The 17,502-nt window shown below is 36.8% G+C and overlaps 1 protein-coding gene across 1 annotated transcript; it reads left to right on the top strand.

Annotated features, from left to right (window-relative positions):
• Nucleotides 1–1,779: 1,779 nt before the first annotated feature.
• LOC127832204 (uncharacterized) lies at nucleotides 1,780–17,344 on the top strand. The gene is made up of 6 exons (XM_052357503.1): nucleotides 1,780–1,886; nucleotides 4,069–4,303; nucleotides 4,947–5,012; nucleotides 5,855–5,971; nucleotides 15,973–16,020; nucleotides 16,227–17,344. The coding sequence occupies exons 2-6, from the start codon at nucleotides 4,084–4,086 to the stop codon at nucleotides 16,919–16,921; spliced, it is 1,146 nt and encodes a 381-aa protein (XP_052213463.1). The 5' UTR covers nucleotides 1,780–1,886; nucleotides 4,069–4,083; the 3' UTR covers nucleotides 16,922–17,344.
• Nucleotides 17,345–17,502: the final 158 nt, after the last annotated feature.

Here is a 17,502-nt window from a genome sequence, read left to right as displayed (position 1 = left end):
TTTTTTACCAACACATATGAAACGTTGATGATTAAACGATTAAACATCGTATACAAGTCCAGAACATCAACGAAATCAGAGCATTATTCTATTGACAATAAAACATTTTGTACAGTCGAAAATGTCTGCACGTCCAAACGACATATGCCATATGCACTGTTGCGATATTCCAAGTGACCTGTGCAAATTTGTTCAAACGGCATACAAATACAATTTTGGTTCTGCAATAAATACGACTAGATGTTTCGGTATCGGCTTAACCCATTTATGCCTAGTGGACTCTCCCATCCTTCTAAATTGGATTAATTTATTTCCAAAATTAGGTATGTCATGTATATTTTTTTCTATTTTTAGAATATTTCTTACAGAAATTCCTTTAAGCAAACAGCGCAGACCCTGGTGAGACGCCGCATCATGCGGCGTCTCATCTGGGTCTACGCTGTTTGCCAAGGCCTTTTTTCTAGACGCTAGGCATAAATTGGTTAAACTTTGTAGTTCTGAATTTCATTGAATTTGAAGTAGTTGATTTATGATACCATTTTAATTCAACATTCCTCGTTCATATTTATGATTTAGTAAAAGATTTCAAAAATAAAAAGGTTGACATAAAAAAAGTTTATACTCGCTTTAACTCAATCAGAAAGCAAATATGGATGCCTTTTGATTTTTTTGCATGTTTATCAAAAAATCAGTCCAAATGCCTGCAGAAACTGTCTAGTAGTGTTTAATATGAGCGATGCTCGGAATAAGACAAATGTCTACGCGGAGATTTGTAATTAAAGCTCAAGTTTTCATGTTAAATGCTCAAGACATGCTAACCTTCCTTCTCAACTATTTATGTACGACTGTTATTTTAAATTAGACAATAAGTATCGTTTCACATATATCCGCTGCAAGTTGTTCAGAAATTCATACGGCCAAATATAAGGTATATACGCTATGTAAGATACAGATGTGCCGTGTATTGTTAATTGTTTATTGTTAAACGTAATGATAAGTGTTTTGATTGCAAACAAAATTGAACACTACATAAGCAATTGAATTTCTTTCATGACAATTCTTTATTAAGCATTACGTGGAGTGTATTGTTAACCACAACTTTCAATGGTTTAATAGTTGACAAATAGTAATTAACACTAAAGAAGTGTTTTTGTATTTCATAAAAATTGATTGTTAAACGTAACGTGCACTTCATTGTTAAACAAAACATAACGTGTTTTGAACGTCGACGGGTGATATTGAACACAACAGAAGTGATTGCATTTATATGAGTCGCGTTCTGAGAAAACTGGGCTTAATGTATGTTCGTAAAGTGTCGTCCCAGATTAGCCTGTGCAGTGCGCCTAAACGTGATTTTCGGTAAGGAGGAACTTCCTTGAAACTAAATATACCATAAAAGCGGAAAGTGTCGTCCCTGATTAGCCTGTGCGGACTGCACAGGCTTATCTGGGACGACACATTACGCACATGCATTATGCCAAGTTTTTTCAGAACACGACTCATATTATAACATATTATCGATCAACGTGCAAACAATACATGCCATTAGATATCAGCTGGTATTGTTTTTGCTTATTGACCGTATGGCAAGTGACTTACGATATGTCTGAATGTTTTCATTATAGAAACGCTCCAGTACTATTGTTCTTTGGGCCGTTTAAAAATATATACGTAGAGGAAATGATTAACACAAATGCTAGATTTACTTAATTTGAAAAATAAAAAACGAGAAAATGTGTTTAGAGGTATGTCTACTATGCTTCCTATGCCGCCTATGCCGCCGCCTATGCCGAAATAAATCTATCAATCAACATTGTGAAAGAGAATTTCAACTAAAGAACTTTGGACTTTATCACAAGCGACCGTTAGATTTTGTAACATCAACGGTGAGTGAATTATAATTGTACTTTTTCGTTCTGTTATTAACATAACGCGTTAAACGCTGGAAAAAAAATCGTGTTTGATTAAATAAAATCACATTTCTTTGAAATGTTGTTTTGGTAGTGTTGTACGTTGTATACTTTCGAACAACGTGAGTATTTTGAAACCGTCAATCAAATGTAATTAATCGTCGTTTTTTGTTGGGTACATTACTTTCAGTATAAACTTTGCAAAAACATATTAAACAAATGCTCATAGCTCATTTACTGAAATTTATATCTGTCAATAGTTTCATAGAGTAAAATTCAGTTAAGTTTATTCTATAACACCATAGACTAAAATCCAGTTTATTATATAATATCTTAGACTGAAAATTCCATTCCATTCTATATTATCAATAACTAAAATTCGTGTATTCTATAATATCATAGATCAACATTCAGTTTATTATGAAGCATCATAGACTGATACATTAATTTTATTCCATAGTATCAAAGGCTACAATTAATTTTAGTCCATAGACTACAGCACCTATATATCTATCTATCTTTCAGTAAGGTCGAACCCCTTCTGGGGCCATAGACCTGTCGCGCCAGTAAGGTCGAACCCCTTCTGGGGCCATAGACCTGTCGCAGGTCGAACCCCCTCTGGGGCCATAGACCTGTCGCAGGTCGAACCCCTTCTGGGGCCATAGACCTGTCGCGCGTCACCGACAAGAAAGTTAGTAAGACTGAAATAAAAAGATATAAAACGACAGAAAAAGTGTGCTTTAATTAAAACAGGTTAAAAACAGATCAAGTATGCTTATGGGGAGGTATGATCAACCTTGCTTACAACCAGGCTGAACTCGGGTCCAGGGAGGGTGACAATGTCAGGAGGTAGAGCATTCCAGTGGATGATTGTAATGGGAAAGAAGGAAAACTTATGATAATCAGTTGTGGTTTGGATGTTCTGGAATGCTTTTGTATGGGAGGTTCTTGATGGTCTAGTGATTGGTTTGAGGAAGTCAGGTATAGGAATGGCTACCTGGTTATGCAAGATATTGTGAAACATAACCAGGTGCTGGTCAATATGTCGGAGGTCAAGGCGTCGCCAGTTTAGGGAAGTAAGCATGTCTGTGACACCTTTCAAGTTATATAGTATCATAGATTTAAATCAAGCTCATTCTATCGAATCATAGACTAAAATTCAGTTCATTCAACACAAGAATGGACCAAATTTGTTTTATTTCTTAAAGCAATTACTAAAATTAATTCCATTATATAGTATCGTGATAGACGAAATTCCTTTTCATAACACATTGTAATAGACCTCGCAAACGACGCAACAGCTTGCGTTTGTGTATAGTTGAGACACTCGGTCGGTCGGCTAGTCCGCATTATATTTTAAAAGTTTCCCACATTTCTCAATCGATTAATTGACGTTTCAAATATGTCATCTCCATAAAAAAGCAATTTGTAAGACGCTTTTTTCATTCCCAGTGATCCACGCATTCATGGGTCATTTATCTTTTAACAAAGCTGACAAAGTGGTACGGGCTAATCCTGAATTATTTACCCTTGAAAATTGCTGACAAAGTTTTACGGGGGGGGGGGGGGGGGGGGGGGAATCTTGAATCATTAACAATGAACATGGCTGACAAAGTGGTACTGGGATAATCCTGAATAATATACCATTGAACATAGCTGACAAAATGGTACGGGGGTAATCCTGAATAATTTACCCTTAAACAAAGCTGACAAAGTGGTGCGGGGGTAATCCTGAGTCATTTACAGTGAACATGGCTGACAAAGTGGTGCGGGGGTAATCTTGAGTCAATGACAGTGAACATGGCTGACAAAGTGGTTCGGGGGTAATCTTGAGTCATTGACAGTGAACATGGCTGACAAAGTGATGCGGGGGTAATCCTGAGTTATTGACAGTGAACATGGCTGACAAAGTGGTTCGGGGGTAATCTTGAATCATTTACCATTGAACATAGGAGCAAAAGTTGTGAGGGGGTAATTATCACGTATGCGACAAAGTTCTAATTTAATGCTTTTGAAGTAATGTATTCGAGGGGGTAATTATCACATATGCGACAAAGCTCTAATTTATTGCTATAGAAGCAATGTCTGAAGTTCATTTCATGAGGTAGAAAACAAGCACAAACTTTATAAAATCAATTCATTTTACTTTCGTTTTCAGTTCGGTCCTAAATGGATGTATCCCGTATGGCTGTCTCTGCAACTAGTTTTCCATATAGTTGCACTGACATTGGACGGTCTCTCCGCGAGTAAACACAGCGGCGAACCTAGCGCTAACTATCTCATGTACATCCACAACTGGTGTTACCTCCTCTTGATCCTCAGCAACGTAATCGACCTCGTCGTGAATCTCTATGTCCATATCTGCGCAAGGCACATTCTACAAGAAAGGGAAAGTATGTTTATTTCTTGTACGTGTATTTAAGTGTGAGTGTTGATGCTCCATAAAACTGGATATCCCCCCCCCCCCCTCCACAATCCTTTGCATTCACCACTCTAATGCGGGGGCCTCAATTGTATGACGTTAACTTGTTTTGCTTTTGTGCGATGTGTGGTGCTATCATGAGGTTACTACCCTGCCTGTGAAGTTGAATTTTCATATTTTTATGTGTTTTGCGTCACTTCATGTTGTGTTATGCCTCGATATGTGACTTATATACAATTATAAGGAACGACGATGAGTAATGATTTTAATACCCCTGTGTGTTTTGTATGAAATAAACAAGAATAAGAACAAAAGAACGTAACTCTCTGATTATTTGAGCCTTGTTCTGACAAAACTGGGCTTAATGTATGTACGTAAAGTGTCATCCCAGATTAGCCTGTGCAGTCCACACAGGCTAATCAGGGAAGACACTTTCCGCCAAAACTTAAATTTCGGTAAGAAGGGACTTCCTTGAAACTAAAAATACCATAAAAGCGGAAAGTGTCGTCCCTTATTAGCCTGTGCGGACTGCACAGGCTTATCTGGGACAACACTTTACGCACATGCATAATGCCCAGTTTTCTCAGAACGCGACTCATTTGTTCCATCAACAGGTGAAACGGGGGGAGCCGAAATAGTCATGCGGAACAGGACAGCAAAAATCAGCTTTAAAACAATGGGTAGGTGCATCGTTTCTTTAAAAAGCATAGGAAGCATGCATTCATATTGTTATAATCCAATACACAACGTTTATACCGGGTAAACTGCAGTCACCAGTCGATTGGTTGGTCGGTTTATTGGTTAAATTTTAATATTTGGTCAACAGAAAGCCGTGTATCAAGCAAACTGCTTCTACCAGTTTATCGTTTTGCAATTTTAAGTTATTCACTTTCGAAAAACTATAATTACCAGAAAATTTTACCGTGCCGACGAATCACTACAAAGAAGTACTGTTGAATCAATTTTGCCAGAGGTTTATGTTCTTCATGTAAATTAATTGACAAATTGGCATACACTGTGAATAGTATGTTAAATAAAACAATATTGAACGGAACGCAACACAGACAATCAACAAAGTATGATTATTAAGTACATTAGTGCACGATGACGGTGAAGATAATGATGATGATCATAACAATGTTGATTCTGATTTTGACGATAATAATGATAATGATAATGATGATGATGATGATGATGATGATGATGGTGGTGGTGGTGGTGGTGGTGACCCTTTCTACCCTTTATGTGTCAAAACAGTCGAAAAAAGGGGAAGGAAATCCTTGTTTAACAGCGACACTTAAAGAAATAATTGTCGGGTCACCCAACTCTCTGTCCCAATCTTCCAGAGCTTCCTGCGCGCCTGCATTAAATACAGGGTTCTTGAAACTCCATAGAAATCTTCAGGAGAGAGTATCGATTCCCGTTGATATCCTTTTTACATAGTAGGCAAGTTGTCATTCTCTTATAAAATTCAGGTCTTAAACTTGTGAACTATATACTTTTTTATTTTTTATTTTGCAAGGCGAGTACTACACGGTCCGCTGGTACATGAAGGTGACCTGGGTATTCTTCACTATCTCCACCGTATCCGGACTTACCATCACCATTCTCTACCTACTCAGTTTCTACTTCATTCGGGGTAAGGAAAACCAAACATTCAATTATAGATTCTACTTCATTCGGGGTAAGGAAAACCAAACAACGAGTGTCAGATCTTTTTTATCACATGCTTTTAAATGAGCAAATTAAAAAGAGCAAAGTCGGGTAATTTCGATACCTTTAGAGTAAAATTTGAATTAGTCCTGATATTTCGAAATTACCCTCCAAGTGCCCAAACTTAATGAAAAACACCGTTTTGACTTGTAAATATTTGCTAACGAATGTTATTATCGTTGCCGGCATTACTCAAAACCTCAAGCGATTAAACTAAGGTGGCAGGGGATATATCAGTGAAAGGGGGTCCAAGTGAAAGGGGGGTCCATGAAAATTACATATCTTTAGGGTAGGGGTTACCTATGGTCTTTAAAAATCAATTAGGTATTTATAAGATGTATTTCTTGTGTTAGGTTGAAGAAAGAATGTCTCAAAAACGCTGCAGAAACAGAACAAAACTTTGAACGTAAATTGTGAAAAATCTAAACGTATGGGAGACACTTTTCTAGATAAATAAACAAAGCACAGGGATGAAATTTATTAGTGATGTAGCCAAAACCAGGATTGCATTCTGTTTGAATGTTCTGTGCATGCCATGAAATGGGTCAAAGTTCTCAATATTTCATTAAAAATGAGGTGGGTGGGGGGAAAGATCAAGAGCCATAGTTTCACAAGTGAAGAAGCCAGCCTTGTCTTTGGTTGTATTTTCAATGTACATTGTCTATGCTATGACACTGACACAAAAAGGCTTTCTTGTGTCACTTTTTGTTTTGATGAAATGGATTTGACTGTTTGCGGCCTTTCGGAACTCGAAATTTGGTCAAAAATATATCCCCTGCCCCCTAAACGCGGCGGATTGTAATTTCGACAGTTAGCGGCTAATTTCGACACTTAGCTGCTAATTTCGACACTTGTCTTTGTATTAATTTTTAACAACTGTTCTTATCAGTTATTTACATTTTATCTATCAATTAATAGAATGTCACGATCTCTTTAATGTCTAGTGTTAATTATGTTGCGGTGGTTTAGTGGATGTGGTGTCCGCCAAGCGATCAGGAGTTCGTTGGTTCGTTCTCTACTCAGGGACCTTGCTCATTATTGTCTCCATTGACACCAAGTACTGGTTCTTCCCAGTAAACGGACTCGATAGTGTCTCAATAAGTCGAAGGATTTCGATGCAATCGAGTTTAAATAAATAGGATTATACTAATAAAAAAATACAATTTCAAAATCTTTAAATAGCTCTTTTTTAAATAATCGGCTTGGACAAATATAGAAAGAGCTTAATATATACAGTACAGCCCACGCGAAACCAACATAATCCTCGGTCACGCCACGGCCAGAATCAGTCAAGTCAAGTCAAAAACCTTTTATTTCAACTCAATTCATGTTTGACATGAATACATTAGAAAAAAAGTACATACATGTATAGACGAGCAATTGTTAGTACACGGCGGCCGCGTCGTGTGTTCACGCTGCGTATCGTCGAGGCGCTCGCGTACTTTCTCAGAATAAATCCACCGCATACGTACGCGACGGATCGAGTGAAAAGATATACACCTACATGTACATTTGTGTAGCGTAGAAACCTTGATTTACGCCAAGTACATTCGTGGTTATTATTTTCACGTTTTAAAGGGATCTTTTCACGCTTTGGTAAATTGACAAAATTGAAAAAAGTTGTTTCAGATTCGTAAGTTTTCGTTTTAGTTATGATATTTGTGAGGAAACAGTAATACTGAACATTAACCATGCTCTAATATAGCCATTATATGCATCTTTTGACGATTTTAAAACCTAAAAATTATAAAGCGTTGCAACGCGAAACGATTGAATAATTTGGAGAGTTCTGTTTTTGTCGTTAAATTTTGTGAAACTACGAAGATTGCTTATATAAGGTATAAAATACGCCAAAAATGTGTACTCGGCGGAATAGCTCAGTAGGCTAAAGCGTTTTTACTTCAGGACTCTGGCAGGACTCCAGGGGTCACTGGTTCGAAACCTGCTCCGGGCAATGTTCTTTTCCTTTTTTTATTTTTTTTCTTGATTTTTTACTGGAGCTTTTACGATCCAATGTTTACATTTATCAATATAAAGCATTTAATGAATAAGTTAAAAAAATGCCAAAATCTGTGAAAAGGCCCCTTTAATAAGCGATACGGCACGTAATGCGCTTTAACAAATTATCGTTGAATTAATTACGCACAACTATAAATGTTTCGTTCGATTCTCAAATGAGCATTATTAAATTTGTAATTCGAAACACGCTTCAGAATTTTAATGCTAACGCGACATTAACAAATTCTAGCCTAAAATAAACAGTGATAAAATATCGTTTGTCTCAATTAAAAGCGCGCGAAAATTATGCAGAGATACAGAACGTCGCATGGAAAGTGTGGGTGTATTTTGTGTTGTATAAAAACATGAACATCTTTGTTAATTTTTCTATGTTAATACTTTGTTGTGATGTGTCTGATGTGATTTATTTGAAAGATTTATTTTTGAAAGATTGATTTTTGTATCACATTTTGCATATTTTGTATTATCATAATCATCATCGTCATCATTATCATCGTCGTCGTTGTCTTCGTCGTCGTCGACGTCGTCGAAATTGATAAGGAAGTTATTATAACATTTAACTGTATAGTTCATTTTCTTTTTTCCCTCGTATGTTCGTATGCATGTTTCAAATTATATATTTGTGTTTTGTTACTGAAGACCACATTGTAAAAAAGAAATTATTTCTTAATGTTAAATTCTTCATGAAATAAAGTTATTATTATTATTATTACGTCAGGCGATTTACGCGTGTTCAGTGGGAAAAAAAACGCCCCGATTAGACGTTATTTCATCACATCTTTTAATAGTAACAAATGCAAAATTGTACTTAATTGATACTTAAGAAAAATGGCGAATGTTTGTGTTTCTTGAGCACTTTAATGTAAATATTGACCAGAATTTGCTTTAAAACTGGAATATACGGGATTATCGGGTAATGAGTAGCGATATCAACTGTATACTATGAACAAAATGAAACGATTTTATATACGCATATTCAAACAATAGTTATAATAAGCTGATAATAAACAAAACAGCAATTAAGTCTTGATTGTTGATTAGGCTTCATACTGCTAATTGTCTCGGCATCGGCTCGTTGCGCCTTGACTCCGCGGATCACGATATGTTTGTTCGGCGTGCGCTGTACTGTATATATAATACTCAATAAGCTGAGTAAACAACAATTTAAAGAGTAATTCTATTTAACGAATCTCCCTTGCCATGTGTAATATGCGCTGGGAATGCTTGACAACATTTGGAGTGTCGGAATTACCCACCATCGTATACAATCGGAGGATAATTTTGACACCCCACAAATTAAAAAAGGCTTGGCGCCATTCAAACACAAATACAATGAGAAGTGAAACAAATTTTATACTAGAACTTGTACAAATATCAGAAATACAGCGAAATACTGAACGGACGTAATTGGCAATTATGTAACCTCCCTTGTCGAAGCCCATAACGCTAGAAAAATTCGCTAAGTGATACAATGTAACTATTTTAAATGACTCAATTACATGCAAACAGCGAGACGCTTGATAGATATATGTAATCTGGTGACGTCACAACACCAACTACGTCACATTTTACAACGAAAGACTTGTCTGATAAATATTGTGAAAAGTGTCGAAATTAGGCGACTGTCGGAATTAACCACATTGCGCTAGATATTTACAGTACGCAAACATAATGATAAATACCGAATGTTGTTTACATTTCGTGACGTCATTTGACGTTGCAACGTAATTTCAGCAAAATAACAAAATGCGACTGGTCAATCAAACGAAAATTAGCCAATGAAAACGCTTAACAAGTATATTAGACATGTGTAAGCTATAGAGGATATTTGTTCATGTCAGTGTAAGATCGTTTGTTATGTGACAAATTTGGCCGGTATTTTATCCTTTAGGTGCATTATTCTTTGAGATCTTTCCTATTATTTACACCTAAACGAAAGTACATTTCCCGCGAACAAGCATTCGACTATTCGGTACGTTCCACGCAAATAGCGTGTGTATTTTGGATTGATCATTGTATTTTTATGTACATAATTTGATGATTTAATAATACAAGTCGGTTATTAAGATGCACAATATGTATTTCATAATATAGCCACAGTATTATACAATTACTGTTTGAAACGGTAGGGTTGTGTTTACATGAAATAGTAGGGTGATGTCTTTAGCAAGCGGGTCACGTGGTATATATATCAGTATATAAAGCGCTGCTCTTATGGGGAGCGAGCAGTCTGCGTTCGAACGTCGAACAGTTCACAACGTTAAATACGTTGCATTAATTAGAGACCTTATACCATTGAAATTATCTGGGACTTTGGATGCCTTTTAAGTAGAAGTGACCCAAGCAACTTTGCGCACTACACCATAGCTTGCTGGGTAGCTTCAATAGAGACTCATACCTTTGTCCGGGTCACAGGTTGGTGATATAAGACGGTGCACGAGTCTGGTCTCGTAGGTCAGTCTGAGTCTGTCGAGCTACTGATTGTCGCTTGTACAACACTGACCGATTGTCTTCCTTGCATAAACGCAGAGGGGGGACATTGATTGTCTTCCTTGCGTAACGCAGAGGGGAGACACTGCAGACTCTTTGGTATAAGTGCAAGTTGACCCAAGTCAACTTAAGCCAACCCAAGTCGACCCAAGTCGACCCAAGTCGACCCAAGTCGACCCAAGTCGACCCAAGTCGACCCAAGTCGACCCAAGTCAACCCGAGTCGACCCAAGTCGACCCAAGTCAACCCAAGTGATCAAAGCAATCCAAGTCGCACAGGGCATACGGAACCGGCTTGTATAGAGGCAAATTACATTATTTGTTTATCAAATCACACGGCTAAGGAAAGCCCGAGGAAAAGCCATTATATATATATCCCGAAGGAACGGTAGACACGTTACAGTTATTTCACGAGTGATCATAGAAAATATTATTTTTCTATGATCACGAGTGAAATAACAAACGATCTTTCACTGACATAAACAAATTTTCTGTTTCTTTTATGCCCCTTTTTCAAGAAAATAATTAACAGCTGTTTCCCTTTTGCTTAAAAGTTACCCTTTCTTGGAGTTTCTCCCGTGGCGTGCCTCAATTTTGTTGACGAAATGACGTCATTTTGTTGACGAAATTACGTCATTATTCCAGTAAAATTCTTCAGTTAAGCTCTTTTACAATGTAAATAAACGGTAAAAAAAGCATAATACTAAAATAAAACGTGTTGGATTCGGTGGAATATCGATTTTATTTCACTCGTGATCATAGCAAAAATATAAACAAGGATATAAACAAGGGAAGTACATCTTGATATGATAATCTAAAAAACAAAGAAGGAATTCCAAAAATGTGTTCTTTTCATCGGTGAAAAGAACAATTGTGTTATTTTCACTGCTGTTATTTCACTGCAGAAATGCCATATTTTATCATTAGGTATCAAAGAAAAAAATATTCGTTATGGTTATATTACATTGGAAACAGATTATGGCATGTTATAAACTTGCTGATGTGGTTTTTTGTTCTGTAAGTGCGTGTGAACAGTGACTTTCATTTTAAATCATCATTTTAAATCATTTTATGATTTGTTATGTATGTGTCTGCTTTGTCATACTTCATCCATTAGCATTTTTTATTGTTATTAACTTTCCGTGCATATCATTATGATTCGTTTTGATGTTTAAGATAAATACTATTACAAATGTTATTTAGTACATACATTTCAGGGGCGTACTTAGGCATACGGCAGTACGCCCGTGCGTATAATTCAGTTTCAAACTTAAAAAAAGAAAACTCTTAAAATTCGAAAAATGCAATAAAAAGTGAGGGCTAATGGGGGTAAGGGGTATAATTATGTAACAAGCAAACAAGACGTCCAGTTTTAGTAAATGACAGTGGGTACAAAACACAACACAGTCTCAACTCCAAACATACGAAGTAAAGTCTTTTTTGAAGTTTTTTAATTGATGAGGGGTAGTAATCACTGTGTAGACTGTACTCGTTTTATGACTGTGTTGTCGCCCTTCAATTTTAGGGGATCCAATATTCGGACACGGGTACCAGATTATGTTTACATGGCGCAAATTTTCAAAATGTTGGCGAACGCTCCGTTCTATCCAGATGTTTTATAGATAGCGTCAGCGAAACATGTTCATAAGATGATGCTCAGAAGCTAGCTCTTTTGACAGAAAAGTGGGAAAATGTTCACAGCTTTACATTTCCATTAAGGCAAGTCGATTTAAAGATCTACGAGTTAAATGAAAGTTTTGTATGCTCGCTCCAGACTCAGCGAGTATGCTGTTGTTTCATTCAAAGAGTGAGTCTTTTACAGTATAATTGAAAACGAATTTAATTTTCTGTTTACCAAATACCCCAAAATAAATTAGTTTCAGCAGAAAGTAATGACAGGCTTAGTTTTTGGCGTCACGTCGCACCAGGTTTGACGACTCGTCTAAACAAATACAGTACACACAGCGTGGGCGTGGCAATACATTTTTACAGAGTCGCAACAAATACACGGACATGGGAACATTTGCAGTTGGCAATGTTTATTGAAAATAGTTATTTTGTCTCTTTTTTTCAGGCTAAAATTCGAAGATAAACACTGCCGAAATGTGCCTGAAATGCAACACCTAATTACACCTTTTGCAAATAAATGTCCAACATTTTCTAGGGAAGGACCCAATACTCCCGCCAGCAATGGAGTTGAACACCCTCGCACACCTATGCAACTAGGGATCCATTCTCCCTCGCAATATGGTTTCTTGATTTTTAAGCATTGACACTTAAACTTACCAAATAAATTATGGTCGAAAGTATATTTGCTGCTGACAATGTTTAATAAAATATTTCCTTTTATCGGTCATTTTCAAGCAAGAATTTGACGAAATCAATTGCCAAAACGTGGCTGACAGATAACACCAAAACGCAACATCTGCAATGAATTTTTCAAAATTTTCTTGGGGGACACCCCTAAACCTCCCCCTCAGGAGGGGGAGACCCCCTCCCGCACCTACCCCACACTCGCAGCTTCGCTGCTCGATCGTGCGTATAGCTGAAATAGCCTCAGGATCGCCCCTGCATTTATCAAGTAGTTCAATATATGGAAAGGTATTTAGGTAAAAATTACATCCTTCTTTATGACTGTGTCATGATTCTTGATGGTACTTTCAATTTGTATGTAGACACCTTTTCATGCTTGATGACGCTTACATCTTGCCTGATGACCAATGTCTATTTACATTCTGCTAAATGGTATCATGCATGTGTACGTATGCAACATTCTTGTTCGTAAATTGCATGCTAAGTGTGTGTATGTTGGTTTGTGCAGAGAGACTTGTGCAATATGCGCAGTGCATAATGGAATCAAATATTGATGCGTTGAATAAATTAACGCGATGGCAAGATGTGAGTTTCACCCAAGCACAAAGCAACATACAATCATGCGTGATACAATGATGTCAATTGACAGTCGTTCCGAAATGCTACGGACGACTACGGAAATTTACGGCGTATAACGGAAATTGTATGTTATAGCAGAAGTTGCGCCCCTTTGTGTGATATTTGCTACTGAACCCAAATTAACCGCGTGTTTGTAGACGTAACTTTTTTTGTTAATGATTAACCATAATTTTGTACAGTAATTTACCTTCAATAACCAAAGAAACTCTATGGATATATTTCAATATATGCTACTAATGCATGTATGAAGAGCTCCAGATAAGACACTTAAAGTCGTAAAAAAATGAATTAAATTTAGTAAAAACAGTAGACTTAAATTCTGTGCGTACGGTTACACATTGGACAAATAAAATAAGAATTCAAAATTTGTGATCATGCGTAAAACTCAATATCAATGCATATAATGTAAACATTTCATCAATGAGTTCACACTCGTCTAGGCCCTCATTACAATTATGAAATCAACAGCTCTTTAACGTTATTATGAATAACAGACCATCTTTAAAACAGTCGAAAAGCCAAACGTTTTCCATTGTCAGGTCCTTTTATAGCAAAAAGTCTGCTGTAAGCCGGCAATTGTCATGAGCTCTTCTTAGCCTATAAACCTAAATGCTGATGTGCCAAAAATTAATAATAGACTTTAAGGCTGGATTTTTTATAGAGTGTAAACGAAGATTTTGCTGTTAAAGTTATGTGGAACTCTGCATGTATGTTGAGAAGAAATCCATTACATAATTTCAAATTTACTAGAGTACACTTATATTGCACCACATAAAATGCTATAAAACTATAACATTGAAGTGCACATATAAACTTTATTATAGATGGGTAGGTATTTCGTGTCAATCTCTTTCACATATGAAAGAGCTGTTGGACATGCTGCTTAAAGTACATATATGTGCATGACATAATTTAGATTAAGCAAAATAAAACACTAGGTACTGGCCAAGATTCATAAGAGTCAAATATATACGAGCAGTAAGAGCGTAATCGTGCGCAGCGAGACTTGCTCATGTAGAATTGAACCTCTTATTGCTTTCTTTCTAAATAATTTCATGTCTCCGATCTAATATGCAATATGCCCGGTGTTTTTTTTATTAATGCGGATTAATGCTCCGTTTTAGATACATAATTAATGAACGCCTCAATATTTTCAAAAATTAAAACCGGATTAATGTTCACCGACATTTGTTCATACAGATGGATATAAATATTACAGAGCTTAACAAAAAAAAATACATTAAGCCCTGTTCTCCCGGCACACGCGCTGGACATACACCTTTAAAAAACGCTACACCAATTCCAGAACTTACGCACTTAATTGATTGTAAACAATGACGGTTGAAATCCGTGCGTGGGAATTTTTCTGGTAACCAAGAGCGACGTCAACCTTTATGACAGACCTGTTTATATTTTTTTTTCCTAATTGATTGAAAATTATGTTCTATGATATTTTAATAGTAGAAGTAGTTGTTTTCTCAACGAGGGGCACAATAGTTGTACTAGACACGAGTACTTGTAACTTTCAGGCTTTACTATATATACCACAGACATTATATAGACATAAAATGATCAATATGTGTTTATAGACATTGTAAGTATAGCCTGGTAAACAGACTAGAGAAATCTGAAAGTAACACGCACAGTTCTGTGGCAATGGGGGTCTGGGCTACTTTATACATATGAGGTCGATATACAATGAACATCGGAAGATAACGTCTACTGTAATTATTTGCATTAGGGATGTGACTTCCAACACATCAGCCCCGTTATGTCCTGAATAAAATACATGTATATTTTCTTGAGTGCCAACTGCAACTTACAAATATCAAAAATATTCACGGCAGTCAATTTATTGTGTAGGCCTACTGGTCTTAATGGCAATAATAAACGTATTTAGTTTATTGGTGATTATATAACAAAGGCAACTAATTTAGCTTATTCAGTTTACTAGTGAAAATGATTCGGATGTTTTCGCTTTTTTCCGAAAAGTAATGTATTCAACATACGGAAAATAAACGCGCGCCACCTGTTGTCATAATTTGGTAACTTGCATTCTGCTTAGTTGCATTCTGCTTACTGCCTGTTTCTAACTGCCGTTGTTAATGACGCTTAGTGGCAAAGCCGATTATGACTGGTTTCTGGAATAATGAACACACACACATTGGATAAACACCAAGCATGTTGCAACAATCATCAAGTATAACCGAAAAGAGAACAAGCATGTTAGAATTGTCATGAAGCATGTTAGAATAAACATCACGCATAATGTAAATATGCATCATGAATGATGTAATGTTGCAACAATCATCAAGTATAAACGAATACACAACAAGCATGCTGGAATTGTCGTGAAGCATATTAGAAAAAGCATCAGTCATAGTGTAAATATTCACCACGAATGATGTAATTTTTACCTAAATACCCTTCCATATCAGTAAGTCAACCGCCTTATTTTTTGTTCCAGCGTTTGGAGACTCGTATGGCATACTCGGGACGGGCATCTCTGAAACACGTAAGATCGGTGCTCGTTTTGATTTTGAAAAGGTGTATTCGCCATTCCATAAGTTTTATTTAAAACTGTTTATTACAATCATAAGGTAAGTAGAAAATGAAATACATGTAATGTAATAAACGCATCGACAACTGTTCAGCCACGAAGAGTTACACACAGTCATGCTTAATGTTATCGTCATATTAAACAATATGCATTTTTTCCAGAATGGGAGTTCGGGACGATAGCCTTTATGCTGATTAACGGCGCCATTGTTGTGCTCCATTTGTTTATCTCGGCGAAACCCTTCAAGCTGCTTCACTTCTACATGCCCTGGGCCGTCTACTTCGTCTACGTCCTGTTCTCCGTGGTCTACCAGAAGCGTTGGGGCGACTTCGTCTATCGTGTGTTAGACTGGAACCAGATCTACAGAACATTCGGCATCAGCGCCATTGTCTTGGTCGTTCTCCTGCCGCTCGTTCACCTTCTCGTTTACGCGATCATCGCCTTGAGGGTCAGGATTGGCGAGTGGTGCCTTATCAAGTGCGCATATCGACGGTGGAGGAACAAGAAGAAGGTGCGTCCATCGAGCACACAGGTAGATGTGGTGCGAGAGCCGAAAAGTAGGAAGCACAAGAAACGAATAAGAGAAAATCGAATCGAGAGTAGTAATATTGATGAAACTGTTGATGAAGATATTGACTATACAAAATCATTTGATCAAACTGGAAGTCCATCTGGTGGAACAAGCATTGGTGATTCGACAAACAACGCGGAATATCAAGGACATACGGATCACAGAGATAGACGTACAGTGTCCGCGTCCCACATGAGCATGGCGTCGAGGAGTTACGATAACCTAATGGCGTCCCCGAGGGATCAAACCTTGGCCGACTCACAAACAGAAGTTTCTGTGGTTTAAAACGTTTGAGACTGGAAGCAGAAAATATATAAACTACTTTTTGTTTATTGTAATTATTTTAGCAGTTCAACATATTTTAAACGTCATTAGATAAATTTTAATAATATTAATTTATTAAATTATCAAAGCGTTTGATGTAAATATTAGTTTTTACAACACTACTTTATTTTCACAGTTGCACTTGTTTTATTAAACACTCATGTTGTCTTCTTGCCCGTTTGTGTATGTATAATGACCAGCTTAGTGCATGCTGGTGCATGTTATTAGTTATACGAGTCTTTATGTGCGTATTTCATCATTTGATAGTTCTCCAATGAAACCTTGTACATTCTTTCCTTATGTTTCATGCCTATTTTGGCGAAAGGTTTTATGCATGAATCTTTGTTTTATCCAATTAAAGGTGGCATCAAGACAGCGTTGTGTGCTTCGTGTTTACTAATACAAGAAAATGAATTTCTAATATAAACATGATTTTTTTAGAACCAATACTTAACACGTATACATAACTGTGTTTGTGTACAACAGTCAATACCGCTGAAATCTCATGCTCCGATCGATTACCCTTTAAAGCAATCGATAGA

Source organism: Dreissena polymorpha, chromosome 5 (genome assembly GCF_020536995.1).
Source record: "Dreissena polymorpha isolate Duluth1 chromosome 5, UMN_Dpol_1.0, whole genome shotgun sequence".
NCBI lineage: Eukaryota > Metazoa > Mollusca > Bivalvia > Myida > Dreissenidae > Dreissena > Dreissena polymorpha.
The sequence above is the reverse complement of the archived record's forward strand: the minus strand, read 5'-3'. Positions and strand labels throughout refer to the sequence as shown.

Excerpts from the sequence above, each read along its gene's own strand:
- LOC127832204 (XM_052357503.1), top strand. The coding sequence starts at position 4,084 with ATGTATCCCGTATGGCTGTCTCTGCAACTAGTTTTCCATATAGTTGCA. Across the intron at positions 4,304-4,946 it reads CATTCTACAAGAAAGGGAAA|GTGAAACGGGGGGAGCCGAA; the intron begins GTATGTTTATTT and ends TTCCATCAACAG. Across the intron at positions 5,972-15,972 it reads CAGTTTCTACTTCATTCGGG|CGTTTGGAGACTCGTATGGC; the intron begins GTAAGGAAAACC and ends TTTTTGTTCCAG.